Source organism: Zonotrichia leucophrys, chromosome 4A (assembly GCF_028769735.1).
Source record: "Zonotrichia leucophrys gambelii isolate GWCS_2022_RI chromosome 4A, RI_Zleu_2.0, whole genome shotgun sequence".
NCBI lineage: Eukaryota > Metazoa > Chordata > Aves > Passeriformes > Passerellidae > Zonotrichia > Zonotrichia leucophrys.
The window spans coordinates 19,163,050-19,179,147 of record NC_088174.1 but is presented as its reverse complement, the minus strand read 5'-3'; the positions used below and the strand labels follow the sequence as shown (position 1 = coordinate 19,179,147).

The following is a 16,098-nucleotide window of genomic DNA, read 5'->3' as shown; positions in this document are numbered from 1 at the left end:
TCACAGCATTTTCCTTCCAAGAACTGACCTCCCTGGAGCTGGGAGCCCCACAGATGATGGGAGCCCACGGGCAGCAGCTCCCAGCTAGCAATGAGCTGTGTGGAGAACACTTCTGGGAGTTTAACAAACGTGATGAGCCTGCCACTGCAGTGCCATCCTGGGCCAGCTCCTGCTCCAGTTCTGAGTTTGTTTTCCAGTGCCAGCCCACTCCTGTTGGTTTGGGGAGCCCTGGGAGCCTGTCTGACTGCTGCGCCCTGCTTAGACGCTCACCCTGCACAGGCTGAGCCATCGGCAGCTCCAGGCAGGGGCTCTGCTGAGTCACTGTGACAAGAGCTGCTCATTAGCTCAGCCTGCAGCACCAGAGGGAGGGGAAGCCCTTCTGGGCTTCCCAGAGCAGGCAGACAGCTTTTTAGAAGGAAAGGCAGGTGCAGCAAAGAAGCCACAGTTTCATAAGTATTTTCTGTTAATTAAGTCACATTCTAAAGAAACAGAGTCAGGTTGGCATGTGATCTTGCTTCTAAACTTGAAGACACAGATCAAAAATAAAGGAAAAATAATCAACACCTCAAAAATGCACATAAATACTAGCATACATATTCTCCCAGTGAACTGAGCCCAGCTCTGCAAGAAGCAGGCTCACATGCCTGGTGTGCATGGAGCTCTACACCCACAGGTACCTACACTGCTGGTCCTGAGGTGCAGCACCTACACCATGCTGGGGAGAGAAAAGCAGCACTTTGCTGCTTGGCTCTGCTGAACCCCAGCAAGGTGAGCTGTCCTTTGGTGATCTGAGCACACAAATCCAGTGGATCCAGCCCTTATCTGCTCACCACTCTGCCTGCCAATCTGCTTTGCAGTGTGACACTGAGGAGCTGCGAGCAGCCTGGGAGCCCTGGCACTCAGGATTCCTTGTTTGCTGGTCCAGGGCCAAAACCCCTTGTTCAAAGTGATCAGTGTGATCCAAGGTGCGAAGCTCTCAGACTCCAGTCCAACTCCAGATTCTGCCAAGGCTTTTTTTTTTTGTCATCATGGCAGATCTGTGTCACTGTGACCCCAGTGAGCAGTGCAATGGACTTTCTGTTGGGGAGGCGTTGCCCAGGGTGCCAGGATGAGGGCAGGGCACAGCCCTGGAGCACCCCTGCCGTGCCTGGGCTCCTCAGGGAGCCTCAGCTCCAGCACCCGCAGCCAGGGCTGAGGCACAGCAGCACCTCGGGGCCTTCAGATGCCTGGGGGATGACTTGTACAGAAAAGCAGCATAACAGCTTCAAGACCTGCAGCTTGCTGAATCTCCTAATAATTCTCCCGTGGGAGGATTATACCATCTGCACTTCCCTGCTGCAGACAGGCAGTCTGTCCCCAGAAATCTGGGCTCACACTGGTGCCACGGGGACAAGCCCCTGAAGGAACAGCACCATCCCTCCAGCCCACATCACTGACGGCAGCACAGCTCTCCTCGTGCTGCAGGGAACCTCTGCCAGCCCAGGAGTGTCCCACACCTCAGAGCAGGGCTCAGCCAGGCTGGGGGGCTCAGCCAGGGGCTGCAGGTCCCCTCAGCAGCTGGGACACATCTGTGAGCAGCACTCCAGCTGCACTGCAGGCAGTTCAGCTCACACCCAGCCCAGAACCTGCCAGGCACACGCCCTGCTGGAGGCTGAGGCTGGGCAGGAGCACCACAGCCTGTGGTGCCCCAGTGGGACCCTGCAGGCTCCCCCTCCCCGTGCAGGCAGCAGCAGCAGCAGCCAGCCCCGTGCTGCAGCACTGCTGCACCGCTGAAGCCAAGCGTGCAGCACCTGCAGCAGTGCCCGTGGCGGGGGCTCAGAGAGCTTCCAGCAGCTCCGCTGCTCCTGCAGGGCCTGGCACCTCCTCAGGGCAGCCTCCTGTGCCCTGGGCCTGCTCCCCGGGCTGCGGGCAGGGCAGCAGGCAGGGCTGGCAGCACAGCAGGGACACAGCACCCTCTGAGCTGTGCTGAGCCCCTGCCCAGCACACGGACAGGAAAACATGCATCTGCACCTCCCACCCTGGCACTGGAGTGAGTCAACCGCATTCAGGTGTAGTCTGCATTCTGGTAAAAAATGATTTATACTGACATGCAAATTTAACCAGATGAAGCTTTTGATTATTTCCTCCATGTCTTGGTTTGTGCTATTTCCCTGAGGTGGAAAAATGCTCTTTGCCAGTAATTCATTATAAATGCCCCAGCCATTCCCATTAGCTACAGCAGCTCTCCACTGCACTGCTCTGTATTAAAATATGCACAAACTTCTCTTCTCTCCAACTCACCAAAACCAATTTTTGAATCACTCTGAGAATTTAATCCCATTTCAGTTCTCTTGGCTATCATCAGCATGCACGCTTCACACAATATTTACTTTCAGTGCAGGTACCAAAGGTAGATATGACAGTTTGCTTTACATACAGAGGACAGTGTTAGCTGAATGCTCTCTCAGGGTAAATTGTACACACAGTTCTGCCCAGGGTTTTATCCCCAAGTGCTCCCTAAATCCCTGCTAGCTCTGCACCAAGTGACATCAGACGAGAAATGGCAAAAGGAAGCCACGTCCTGCAGCAATATTAAATCCAAAGTACTCTTCCCAGAGTAGTTAAAAAGGCACAGAAACACCTCATCCTAGCAGCTGAGTGCCCTGAACTGCCCACAGCTGGGCTGGAGGGCTGCACGAGGCATGGGCAGACCTGTCCCTGTCACACAGGACACTCTCAGGTAAGGGCTCCCTCCAGCCTGGGAGAAGCTGTGAGGAACTGCCCATGATGCTGGGAAATGAAATGCTTTGGTAGAACACAGGAACCCACAGCAAGACAAGAGGGGAAATGAACCCTCTTTCCAAGCTGAGCTGCACTGCTCTGAGACTGGCCAGAACTGTGCAATGAGCAGCACATATTTAATGATACAGTTTCTGACAATGTACCCAGGAGAAACAAGCACAAAATCACCTGTCTTAAAATGTTATATAGGAAAATTCACTGACAGTCACTACATGGTTTGAAAAACTCTACCACGATGGCTCATGGAAAATGCATGGCAGGAGGTTCACAGGCTGTTTTTAAACTCGGAGTATTTTGGGCTGTTTCAGCCTCTGCACAACACCCAACTCCCTGCACCTCCACCCTCCCTCCCCTGGAGGAGCCTCACCCACTGCTGCTCTGCATGGCTGGGAGCCTCCTCTGCCACACCAGCACCCCTCAGCGAGAGAGCAGCAGCTCCAGCACTGCCTGTCTGCCAAACACAGCCTTCCGATGCCCAGGACAAGCAAACACACACATTCACAGCATATGAAACCAGAAAAATCCAAGTGGGGCATATACGGCGGTCATGTGAAAGATGTGGTCGTTCATAGAAAGAAAAATAAGATGAAATGAAAGCCACCCTAAACCACAAAATGATTCATGGTGTGGTTACGTAAGACACAGGCCAGAACACCGTTTCAGTCATCTTGCAGCAGCACCACGCTGGTGTGAGGGATGAATCAAACATGGTGTTTGCACGGGGAGAGGATGCTCAAGCACCAGGAGATGTGCCTCCAGACAGCTCCTAACAAGGTTGCTCCAAATAAAACTCCCAGGGTGGGTTCAGCTTGGGAGGAGCAGTCACACCACAGCCATGGATTCTGGAGGACACTGGCTGCAGGAAAGAAACCATTCTAGATGGGGATGCTGTGATCTGGAGATGTGACATGGTCACCTCCCTTCCCTGCAGGCCAGGAGTTCCATGTGCCCTATAACACATGTAGAGAACTGCATATTTGGTTTCACAGTTTATCTTCCTTTTGCTGAGCTGAATTGCTGCCTTGTCCCCAAGGAGCTTTTATTATTACCCTACAGATCCTGCTTTTGCTCTAACTGACAGATGCTGCAAACTATCCACAAACTCTGGCAGCCAGCTCCAGGTATCTGCTCTCCGCAGATCTGTGATACACACTGATCCCCCTATGGAGAAGATTCGCCTCCTTCCCCAGCACAGTCTCGGGGCTGAGGCAAACCACAGCGCAGGCTGCCTCAGAGGCAGGGCAGAGCCCTGGTGCCCTCTGCACAGACACAAGGCTCACAGCACAGCCAAAACCAGGTGATCATGTAGAGACCACAGTGATCTCTCCTTATTAAACTGCTTCCCCAATGCTAATTTCATTTCTCCCTGGAAACGGTGGAACTATCTGCTGTTGCTATCTACCACTGAAGTGCCCTTCTACTTCCCCTGTTCTCCTGCTTCAGGAACTTGACAGTGTTTTGTGGGGCTTCTGCACTTGATCAATCCCATGTTACCATCTGTCTGCTCCTGACAAATCCCATTCAGGAACACATCCCTGCAGGGGCTTTGAAACCCTCAGGATGTGTAGATGGATGTCACTTACTTGAGCTGATCTGTTCCCCAGGCTCCCTGGTGGCTTTCCTGGAACAGGTGAGTGTTCAGCTGGTATAAATCAGCTGAGCCCTCCTGGGACTCATTTATATCAACCAAGAATACAGCCCAAAATATAGAGTTCATTTCCCATGCATCAGACTGTCAGACTGCATCCCTTGCTGAAAGGACCATTATCAGCAGAAGAAATGCTAGAAACACCTGAAAAATAGTGCTGGAGCTGGATTTGTGGCAGCCTGAAGCAGGGGCAGATGCTCCTCACCAGCCCTTGTCCATTCCCTGGGCTCATTGACAGGGACAAGAGCTGCTTTTTCCCCCTGAGAGTTCCTTGTGATTATTGCAAAGAACAGAACAACCAAACCAGAAGGCAGCAGGGGATAAATCTAGGATTATTGAGAACTTGGGTGACAATTTTCCTTAGAAAAGTAGATCAAAATTAAGTGGCCACCCGTCTTTGTGAAGAGAATTTAAGAGTACGAATTTGGGAAACCACACAACAAAATTCTGTTTAAAGCCTTGCCAAGCCCATCAAGTTCAAGAAGATTAACAAATAAATGTAAGAAAATATAGCTGTCTAATAAGGAAACAAAAATGACCACTGTTATTTATATTTTCACTAAGGGGGAAACAGAGAGATGTCACCAGTTAATTTTGCAGTGACATAAATTATGGAATTCAAAGATATTAAAAGATTAAAGAAAGACATGATTCAAGGGAACATAACCATGTGAAGAGCTACCCTTAATCAATGCAAAGAATAAAGATCACAACCAAAGTGAATCTCAGAGCTCTGCCTAAGATGCATACCAAGCTAAAAGTTGCATTTAATGGAAATCAGGGCCACATTGTGCCCCTTCTCCTCCCAGCAGGGAACTGGAAGTGATGCTCATCATCTCAGGGCTGTGTGTCAGAGAGCAGGCACTGCACTGCAGGGTAAATCCCCTGCCCACCTCCCTTGCCAGGCAGAGGTGGTTTCTGCAGGAAAGCACAAACACCAGCAGAAAGCAGAGATTTCTGCACTGAGAGCACAAACCCAGCGCTCTCTGGAACGTTCCTTTGTCCCTGCACTGCCAGGCCTGAGCTGCTCCTGCTCTGGCAGAAAGAGAAAAAATATGCAAAGCTGCCCCTGCTCCCAGCTGTCAGGATTGCAAAATAAATGAGAGATTTGAATAAGTTTGCTTAATTTTTATCAGGATTAAGGGAATCTTTTATAGAAGAGAATCATTTGTAGTAGATAATAGAATACATTTTCCTCTATTTTCCTCCTTGGGAAAAATCTATTAAATCTGTATAATTAAAACTCCTGAAGATAGTTCAGCTAAATGTTTTTAATTGAAAAGTGGTCTATTTAATTTTTTTTTTAAATAAAAACACCGTCTGCTCTCATGAGAAACGTCACTGAAAGTTATTAACGGACATCCTTATCAAAACTACTAATAAAGCTGTTCTTTACTCACTCACCTACCTGAAGCCATAAAATTTCTATTTGAAAATCCTGGCCAAACAAAAAAATATAATTACTTTCTCTAATCCTTTTACTCAGAGTAACACAGATGCCATAGGAAGACACAAACCATGCTGAGGCGCGCGGGAGACACACCAAGCTGTCCCTTCCCCTCAGGGCCCCGCTCTGACCAGCCCAGTCACTCCACAGGGACCAAGGGAGAGGATCCTTCCTGTCTGGGGCTGGGGGGTTTGGGATGTTTCACACTTCGGGATTATTCAAAGGCACCACAGTGTGAATCCACACATCCCCAGGTGCTCCTGATGGAAAAGATTCATAAACCAGAAGCAGACTATCACCATCACACTGACTCTGCTGCCAAACTCTCATTTATAGGTTATTAGATCCCTTGCAACAGTAAGTTATTAGTTTGCCACAATTCCACAGAGAACAGAATTAAAACGTTTACTTACTGATGTATATAGGTATCCTTCGCTGTTCATTGCCAGATATAATTTTGTTTGAACCCCCTGAATCGCCACCACTCGTAAACCCACAGGTATGAGGTTAAACAAAGCTAGGAGAGAAAGGAGATGGAGAACAAAATCAATCCTTTGGAGTATGCAGATCAGATAGAAAATGAAACCAGAATTACCAGAACCAAGTAAAAATCTCTATTTATGCGTATATTAATTTCTGTGGGTGCTACAGAACAACACTTCTGCCACCAAGTCCTTTGACAGCAACTGCCACCAAGGGAATGATCTGAGGGATCATTGCCTCTCCGTCCCTCTGGAGATGGGAATGGCTGACAGCTAACAGAACTTACCTGCCTGGTGAGCAGAGCCCAGGCTCTGCCCAGTGCACTCCACTGTTTGCCTTTTGTTAGGGTGCTTTTCTTGCGCCATTAAGTGCAAGAAGGAATCCAGAAGGAAACAAACAAAAAAATTTTCAAGACAATCAAAACTTGTTTTCAAAGTCAGTAAACATTTTGACCAAAAGCAAGGAAGAAGATGAAATTCAGAAAAGTTGAAAACCATCATTAGCATCTCAAAATGTTTCCACTTATAGCTCATTGGGGTTTAATTTTTCCTCTTTTTTAGAGGAGAATGGGTTTGAAAAAACAGAGTTAAATAACTTCAAAATGAAATGTAAGGGCAGCATATTCTTTAGATCAACCCCTAAATCTGTGCTTTCAAAACTGAGCTGCTTTGAATGTTCTGCTTGCATTTCTGCTTGTACACATGCTAATAGTGGCAGTATTTATAAGCACAGAAACAACTCTTCAAAAAATGAAGATTCCGGTTTGCAAAGTGGCAAAGAAAAAAAAAAGAAAAAAAAAAAGGAAAAAAGCAAAGCTCTGCCATTGCTTGGATTCATGGATATGTTAAAATTGAACATAAGAAATAATGAGTTGAATACAGTACTCTGAGTTCAATACGTAGGATTAAAAATAAAGGGGAGTTAAAAAAATTATCATAACCCAAAGCATCTCCTTCCACTCTGTGGCAGAAATGCAGAGATGGGACAAAGTGATGCCAAACTACTTCCCATTTCCAGTGATTTATTACTTGGCTGGAAGACTCTGGGCTGCTTCAGGCTGGAGTTTGATATTTATGGTCACTGTCCAAAGCCAATTTAAAACCAAATTATGAATTTGAAATATTTTTATTATTTTCAAAATTACGGCTAAGAATTATGATCCATCATAATTTTTTTTCCAGCCCGAAAACCCCCAAATGGTCATACTTCAGTAAAATAAAATATTTCAGCTTGACAGCATTTAACATAGACCCTAAATTCTGTGTTTGGGGATGCCAAGAGCTCGTCGAATGCCCTGAGGTCAGGGCACCCTTGAGCGCTGCACTTCCTACAATGGTCAAGCACAGCAGGAAAGGTGGAATATCCAGAACTAACAAATAAATGCAGGGCATCATAAAATCTGTGTGTTTCTTCCCCTTTCATAGACACGAGCGTACAAACACAAATCACACATGCAGACCCTCCTCACGCTCACCTCCAGCTCAAAATCAACACCCATCACTTTCCCTTCACTCAGAGAAAATCCTCCAGTTCTGCACAGCTTTTGGCAAAAGAAACTTAGATTTTCAGTAAGGAAAAAGGATTTTTCATTCATTCTTTCAAATGCTTGAGTTTATTGGGGGGAGAAAATATTCCCCTGGACACGAGTCTTTTGCAGTTCAGCCCCAAAAAGCAGCAGCTGATCTTTGAGTAGGCTGGAGAGGAGGCTTTAAAGCTCTGCACCCAGGCAGAACCTGCAGGTCTCTTTTGGAAGGTGATTTCTTAATGGCACGTTTACAAGTAGGGCAGGTGTTGGGGTTTTTCAGCACGAGGGTCTGAGTATGGGCTCCACTGCAACCAGTGCTGCAGATCTGTCAGCGAGAGCTGAGGAGGGCAGAGGTGGGCCAGCAGGGACAGAGGTGCCACTGGGCTGGGCCAGCAGGGACTGAGGTGCCATGGGCCACTGGGATGGGCTGCATGAGGAACTCCTGGCTGTGCTTCGCTGGCCAGTGGCAGAGCCAAGGCTGAGCCCTCGTGCCTGAGTGGGCTGGCACCTGAGCCATGGGTGGGTGCTCTGCTCTGGCACCTGAGCCATGGGTGGGTGCCCAGGTGCTGCTCCCAGCCCTGGGACACATTTCCCTGGCAGACACATCCAGGCTCAGTTTCGAGGCAGGACGAGGCTGAGGCACACTGGAAGCTGGTTCACACGCCAGTGGGATGAGCAGTGGCACAGACTGCTGGAATTTGGGAAGGGGCTGTGGGGAACTGGCCCTGTCAGAGCGGTGCCCACTCTGCCCTGTGCCAGCACAACCACACATCCTGCCCCAGCTGCTGCCTCCAAGGGCAGGGGCGCTGGCACTGCACCCAAAACGGGACTGTCCCTCTCAGCAGCAGCTGCTAGTGCCCTGTCCCTGAGCAGCAGCACGGCCAGCTCTGCCTCCTGGGGCAGTGAGTGACCTGTCCCCAGCTGTGACCCCTGCCAGGACCCACAGCAGAGGCACAGAGAGCATCCCTCATCCCTGCAAGTCCCTGGAGGCATGGCAGGATGGAGGGGTTACCTCACTTCTAGGGGATGCCCCTCATGTGGGCAGAAATGACAGAAGGGGGGGCAAAGAAGTGACAGCAAAATTAATTGCTTCCTATTGTGACCAGCTGGTGTCAGCACAAAATAATCCAAAGCAATTTGCATCCTACTCTCTCCCTACTACATTTGCATTGTTTTAAATAAGGATATAAGGATATCCTCCTAATGAACAGCTAAGCAATGCCTAAGGGAGAGATGATCGTTGCCAAGGTCTCTGTGCAGTATGAGCTGACAGAGAAACGAAGCTGCACAGGAAGAGGCAGCAGGCTACAGCTGGATTTATGAACACAAACATTTCTCTGAGCTCTGCCAGTCTTGGCTTGGCCACCTGCACCTTTGTACACTTTCTGCAGGGCATTGTTTCCTACATTGCCTTATTTTAGCAGTCTTGAAATCTTTTTGTCTAGCTGTGTGAGATCCTTAAGCATTTTTCACGTACCAAATCAGAGCTCTAGTCATCTTCTCCTATTTTCTATTAATCCACAAAGTTGTAAAAACACCCAGTCAAAACCAGCAAGTAAAAATGTCCAGAGCTTTTTCACAGAAAACCTGAGGGAAAGCCAGTTGAAAGTTGATGGTACAATTTATAAGTGGTAACAAATAATAATAACAGGGAAATGTGAAGTGGAAAGTGGTGCTGAAGTCCCAGTTTGTGAAATACCACGGCGCTGTTTGAATGAGCCCCTGTGTGAGAGTGGAGATAGCGTTATTCTATTTCAGGCTCTGAGTAGGCGAGCAAATTTTCCCTGCTGAAAAAAAAAATCTAATAAAATCCAAAGGACAGCAATGAACTTCTCTGGATTACCATGGAGATAACATTTGCTTTGTTTGTCACATGTGTCATCATTACCTCCTCTGGTTCATTATTTCTGTAAGTGATTTCTATCTGTACTTCTCTCAGACCCAGTAGGTCTGAAGGACTCTGTGCTGCCAGCATGGCGTTAGTGCTGCTGCCACTCACTCAGCCAGCCCAGGACAGCAGCTCTGAGGGGACCTGCAGGGGAGGGAGACACCACAATGCACAAACACACCATTTATTCTCGTGTCACTTACTATAACTACTGTCTTCCTCTTTTGTTCCATCAATTGTTCCATCTGCTTGCAACTGCAAGTGGTATCCTTGCCTGCTGTAGAGCTTTGTTACTATACCTTTAAGCTGAGGCTCTGCAAAGAAACAACAGTGAGATTAACGTGGGAAATCCTGATGTGCCACTCCAAGCGAGCAGGACGTGAAAAACGAATCTTCAGGTTTCTTCTCAAGGCTGAGGTAAGAAAAAGACCCCAAACAAAAGCAGGGCTACCAGCTTTGCATCACTTTTCATTTAGGCTGAGATCAAATTTATGTCTATGAAATCAATTGCCAAAATGATTAAATGCCACTTTCGATTACAACGTGAGTAGCACAGTAAAATCTACTCCCAGTGAATACAGATTCCAGCAGCACTGCTTGGCCCCAGGAGCCCAGCTCTATCTCATTTAAGATTAAAAATGAGCTGGCAAAGAGTACATTCAGTCTTTTTAAAAGGTGTGAGTTCTTAGATGGAGAGGAAAAAGAAGACTATTACAATAGCATTAATAAGAGCCACAGTGACAGTTGAGAGCCTAAATATATAGCAGCAAACGTTTAGCACAGGAACTGCTGCAGCTCTAATAAACAAATCCCTATTCCTCACTGCTCCAGAGAGTACAGAGCATCCAAAGCGATAAACTACTCAATGAACATATGGAAAATGGAGAGGGAAACCCTGAAATTCAGCAATGTGTGGAACTGCAAAATAAATATTACCATAAGGGCTGAGGTAATTACCTCATCAACTAGAAGAAGAAAGATCAAAACAACGCATAGTTTGCATAGATTTCTTTTTTCCATAACCATCCTCACATTCACAGCTACAAAGCGAGATATCTCACACGGTTTCATATCATTCTAGACCAAAAAGTACACAACAGCAGGATATGCTGTCAAGTGTGCCATTCAAGATATCTGGCTAAAGCATCAGGAGTAATTGCAAAAAAGGTCTACGCCCACTGAATCCCAATGACATCTGCATTGTAGTCATTTCACACAGTTCCGTTTGTCAGGAGCTCATGCAGCCCTGCAGCTCGCTCCACAACATCTCATTCTTTTCAGAGACAAACACTGTGAAGATGTAGTGTGTCATTTCCAGCACCCTGAGTCTGGATAAGACTCCTTGTCTTTGTAACCAAAGGCACTGGGGCTCTGCTACTGCACTTCATTTTAGCAGGGGCTGAAGGCAAAAGCTTACCACAGTTTGCATAAGTGTATTAGATCTTATCAGCAACTTTGATAAGAGTCCTGATGGACACACAACTCTTATCTACCAACTTTTCTGACCAGAAATTATTCCACCCCTCACTCTGGCTCTTTAGCCATAATCCATCCTAAAGGTGCTGGCAAGCTGCGAGCAAGGCAGACAGGTGGAGTGGCACAAGCATCAATGCTCCAGCACAGCAAAGCCACGGCAGCATTGCCAGAGGGTTTTGCTCCTCCCACGTCCAAAACAATGCACTCAGATCAGGGACCCAGGCTTCACACCTGACCTTTTGCACCTGTGACCCAGAGAGCCTCGTGTGCACAGGGCAGCTGCAGGTACGGCATTCCTAGAAAGGCACAGGGTGCTGAAGCAAAACTCTGGAAGGTGCCAGCAAAAGCACAAAGCCTCGTCTGCAATCAGCAGGTAAAGCATGGCACGGGCATTCTGTGAAGCAGGACACCAAAACCAGATCTCCAGAGCATGAAGTTATTTAATATACAACTATATATTAAAGAGAGAGATGTGTGTGTGGGAACTTCCCCGCTAGCATCTCCCCCACAAACACACCCATGTGTTTGCATGTGTGTAACAGAGGGACGGACAGCTGACTTACAGCTACCTGGGTGCACACAGGTGTGCAGGTGAGGCACACACAGCAGCGTGTGCTACCCAAAGAAACCAAATGAACACAACAGGGCAAAGGACTGCCAGGGGTACCCAGGTCCTGCACATCCATTGTACGAGCCCTGAAACGCCTTTCCCCCTTTCCCCGCACCTGACACACATCCCAGTTTCCATTGCATCAAACCAACCAACCAACCCCCCAAAGACAGAACCCTTGCCAACCTGGTCGCCTTCTTCGCCTTTTCTTGGAGCCAAAGAGTTTGACCCTGGAAAACACATTCAACTTGTTCTTGTCGCAGCTTCCCTTGCTCTTGCTGGGGCTGTTGACACACTTACAGGCATTGGACTTCTCCCGCTCCCTGGCTTGTCTCTTCTGGCGGATCAGGGAGCTGGCGATGGCTGCGGCCATGGCCGCCACCGCCCCGGCTGCCCGGCGGGCTCAGGCACGCGGGGGTCGCCGCCCGGCCGCGGCCAGCATGCTGCTCGGCCGTCCCCAAGGCCGGGGACGCTGCCGGGCAGCCCGGCCGAGGCACCCACAGCCGCTCGCACGGCGGCCCGGGACACACCGGCGGGGCGAGCACCAGAGCCCCGGCACGGCACGCAACAGTTTAGCTCGAGATTTCGTCCTCTGGGATCTTCCCCTTTCCACTTTCTGGTGCTTTCTTATTGCTCCCAACTTCGAGCAGGGGAAAGTTTGCAGGCAGAGGTGAGCGTTTCTACGGAGATCACGCAGATCACTCGCAAGACATCCCTCCAAGCTTCTTCAGACGCGCTATCTGCGTGCAGCCATGGCACATCCACTTGGTGCAAGATCATCGCATCTCTCCTAGCCCCGATTTCTGCAGTTAACTTTTCTTCCCACCCGTCCCCTCCCCATTCAAATCCCAGCAAACACCTGTTAGACTCCAGCAGGGGCTGTCCAGTTGCAGGGGGTTTCTGGATCCTTTTTCCTCTTCTCGCTTACAAGAGACCCGAAGCAGTCGGTGCTGGAGGCACTGGGCTGAGGCGCGGATGCCCCTGGGTGCCGACGCCTCGGGAAGCCTCTTCCGCTGCGCTCCTGGCAGGTGAGCGCAGCCGCCCCTGCCCGGCACGCTCGGCTCTCGCTCCGCAGCTCTTCCCAGCCGGTAAACAAGCAGCTCCCGAGCCGGGACTGCAGCAGCAGCAGCAGCAGAAGGAGCAGCAGCAGCAGCGGCGGCAGGATCCCTCCGGCAGCGATGCGGGCACCGCGCACTCCCCACGAGCCGTGCGCTGGGTACAGAAATGAGGCGACGCAGCAAACCCCTTATCACCACCTCCCTCCTCCTCCGCCCGTGCCTCCTCCTCCTCCTCCCGCTCCTCTCCGGCGCGGCAGAGAGCGGAGAGCTCTGCCCGGCACTGCGGGGCGGCCGCGGGGCCGCGGCGGGGAGGGGGCTGCGGCGGGGAGGGGGTACCGGGGCGGGGGTACCGGGGGAGAGGGTGCCAGGGGCGGGGGTGCGGGGAGTACCACGGGAGAGCGTACTAGGGGAAGGGATACCACCGGAGGTGGTACTCGGGAAGGGGTACCAGGGCAAAGGATGCCACGGGAGGGGGTACTAGGGGAAAGGATGCCACGGGAAGGGTACTAGAGGAGGGGGTACCAGGGGAAGGGATGCCACAGGAGGGGGTACTCGGGCAAGGGGTGCCAGGGGAAGGGATGCCACGGGAGGGGGTACTAGGGAAGGGGTGCCAGGGGAAGGGATGCCACGGGAGGGGTACTAGGGAAGGGGTGCCAGGGGAAGGGATGCCACGGGAGGGGTGCCTGCGCCGCTCGGAGCCGCCTCCCGGCAGGCGCAGACACCCAAACAGACGTGACTGCGGTGAGCAAACAGCCCCGCCGGCCCCGAGCGAGCGCACCTGGCTGGCAGCAGCGCCGGGCCGGGGCAGGGCGCAGCTCCAGCCACAGCTGCCCCCTGCCTCTCCCTCATCCTTACAGGGGGTCCCCTCTCTGCATCACGGATTTATTGGAGGCTTTTTGCGTCTCTCGCCGTTCCTTTCCACCGCCTGCTTCAGCGGCAGTTTGGTAGCAGACGAGGAAATCTTCAGAGAGAGCAATTTCCTTGCCGTTGCCATGTTCTCCCGTTTCCCTCTGTCCCCGCACGGAGCCCCGCGGCCGGGCTCTCCTGCAGCCGGGTTTGCTGACGCCGAGCAGCGGTGGCGGCAGGCCGGGCCGGGGCCGGGGCCATGAGGCCGGGCCGTGCCGTGAGGCCGGGCACAGCCTGGGCACCCTGGGGTCAGCGCCCTGCCGTGGGCACCGAGCCCGCAGCCCCCTGCCCATGGCACCGGGAGCGGGAGGTCCTGGAGATGCCCCCGCAGCCCACTCCCTGCTCTTCAGCATGCTTTCAGCAGCTGGAGCCTAAATCAAAGCCAGTTCAGGCTGGAAATAAAGCAGAGATCTGCAGCCCCGGAGGCAAACAACTATTGAGAGAATTTGTCCCGAGGCAGAGGGATTCACAGGCAGGGTGGGATGTCTCTGAGAGCTGGTTCAGGCAGGAGTCCCTGTGGGGACTGAGATGGCAGCAGGCTGCTGTCACCCACGGCTGGCAGCCATGTGTGTCCCTTGTGCCCGGGGCCAGGGGCTGCAGAGACCCCAGGGATGGCTGGGCTGCTGGGACAGCACCAGGCTCCCAACGTGCTTCCAGACTCAGCCTGCTGCTGAGGGGATTTGCCCTTCCTCTTGTGCTCCAGGTGCCCTCAGCAGAAGCAGGTGCTCCCGTCCGTGTCCAGGGTCACGCCTGGGACAAGGCCTGGCAGGAGCAGCAAACGCCACGCTGCCCACCACCTCCCCACAGCTCAGCTCCACAGGATTGCTGCACAGCCCTTCCCTCGGCTAGGAACGGCCACAGCAGCTCCTCACTCTCCTTCAGCCATGAACCCTGCCCCAGTGACCGCTGTGCAGGGCCAGGCCCTGTGCCAGTGCATGGCCAGGCCCTGTGTCAGTGCATGGCCACCCTGTGCCAGGCCCTGTGACAGTCATGGCCAGCCCTGTGCCAGTCAGGCCCCCGTGCCAGTAGCACCTGTGCCAGGCCCTGTGCCAGTGCATGGCCACCCTGTGCCAGGCCCTGTGCCAGTACATGGCTACCTTGTGCCAGGCCCTGTGACAGTACATGGCCAGGCCCTGTGCCAGTACATGGCCACCCTGGCAGGCTGTCAGTGTCACCCTGAGGGACATGTGTCCCTCCCAGGCCGCTGTGCTGAGCCTGGCGCCCCAGTGCCACCCGCTGTCCCCTGGCTGCAGGAGCTGCCTGTGTACACACACACACCTACACTCACGCGTTTGTTTATGAGGCAGCCCATGCACACAGGCATATTAAACAAACACTCCTAATTTCTTATTTAAGTTTAACGGTGGGGTAAAAATAGCTGCAATTCACAAGTTCCACCACTACCCTCATCTGCCAGTCCACATAAGACATGTGAAATCCAACACAAGAGACAGCCAGTTGGATATTATTAGCAATAACTCATCCTACTCAACTCACCGGTAACATACTATAGATTTTGCCGTCTTTCCATTTCCAATACAGTCATGAGTGAGGCTTGTTTTCTTTCCTGAGACTCACCCATTAGTTTATAAATATTCCCAATTTGGAAAGCAGTGTTTGATCTTCAGATCAAAGTGAAGCTGCCTCATTGTGATCGGTCCTACAAGGTCACAAGACATTGCGTTTTCACAGACTAACTAGAACTCAGAATTCAGCTAACCTTGAAAATCCCGGGGAAAAGCAATATATAAAAGCCGTATTTGGGATATCTTTCTGCCAGCATTCCAGCCCGCATGCTTAAAATCCATAATGAAAATTCATTTGCACAAATGTTCCTTGACAGATAACTAAAGAGAGGAACAAAAATAGCATATATGCATAATCAGATTTAAGTTTCAAAAACAGTCCTCCAGTTTTTTTGCATGAGCAACCTCTTCATCTATCGGTACTCCTACAAACATGTCTTCATTTACTATAAATGGCACATGAAAATGAAGATCTTGTTGGGAAAACGTCTTTGGTACAGGACCAGCCTTTGGACTACTTCAGTGTTCCAGATATAAAAATCTCAAGGAACAGCTTTATTTTCTTTGAAAAGCAGGAGCTGCTCACTCCCCACCACACTAAATAAAATAAAATTACATTCCAAGTGACTTTTTGAACGTGGAAGACAACCAGACACTCCTTGAGCACACATTCTCTCTCTTTATGATTATTGCAGTGGGGCACATTTAAAGCTAAGGGGTTAATTGCCAGCGTCATTTCAATCAAAGAGA

General features: G+C 50.8%; 1 protein-coding gene across 5 annotated transcripts in view; it reads right to left on the bottom strand.

The window, feature by feature from the left end:
* Positions 1-16,098, bottom strand: part of FGF13 (fibroblast growth factor 13) — a 182,788-nt gene that overhangs the window by 28,928 nt on the left and 137,762 nt on the right. For 4 of the 5 annotated variants that reach the window (XM_064712766.1, XM_064712765.1, XM_064712769.1 and 1 more), the window contains 2 exons: positions 9,976-10,086; positions 6,290-6,393 (listed from right to left, as the gene is read on the bottom strand). In XM_064712766.1, coding sequence (XP_064568836.1) covers positions 6,290-6,393; positions 9,976-10,086 — 215 coding nt within the window. Of the gene's footprint in view, positions 1-6,289; positions 6,394-9,975; positions 10,087-12,044; positions 12,711-16,098 lie in introns of those variants that run through there. The other variant, XM_064712767.1, reaches the window with a different exon arrangement.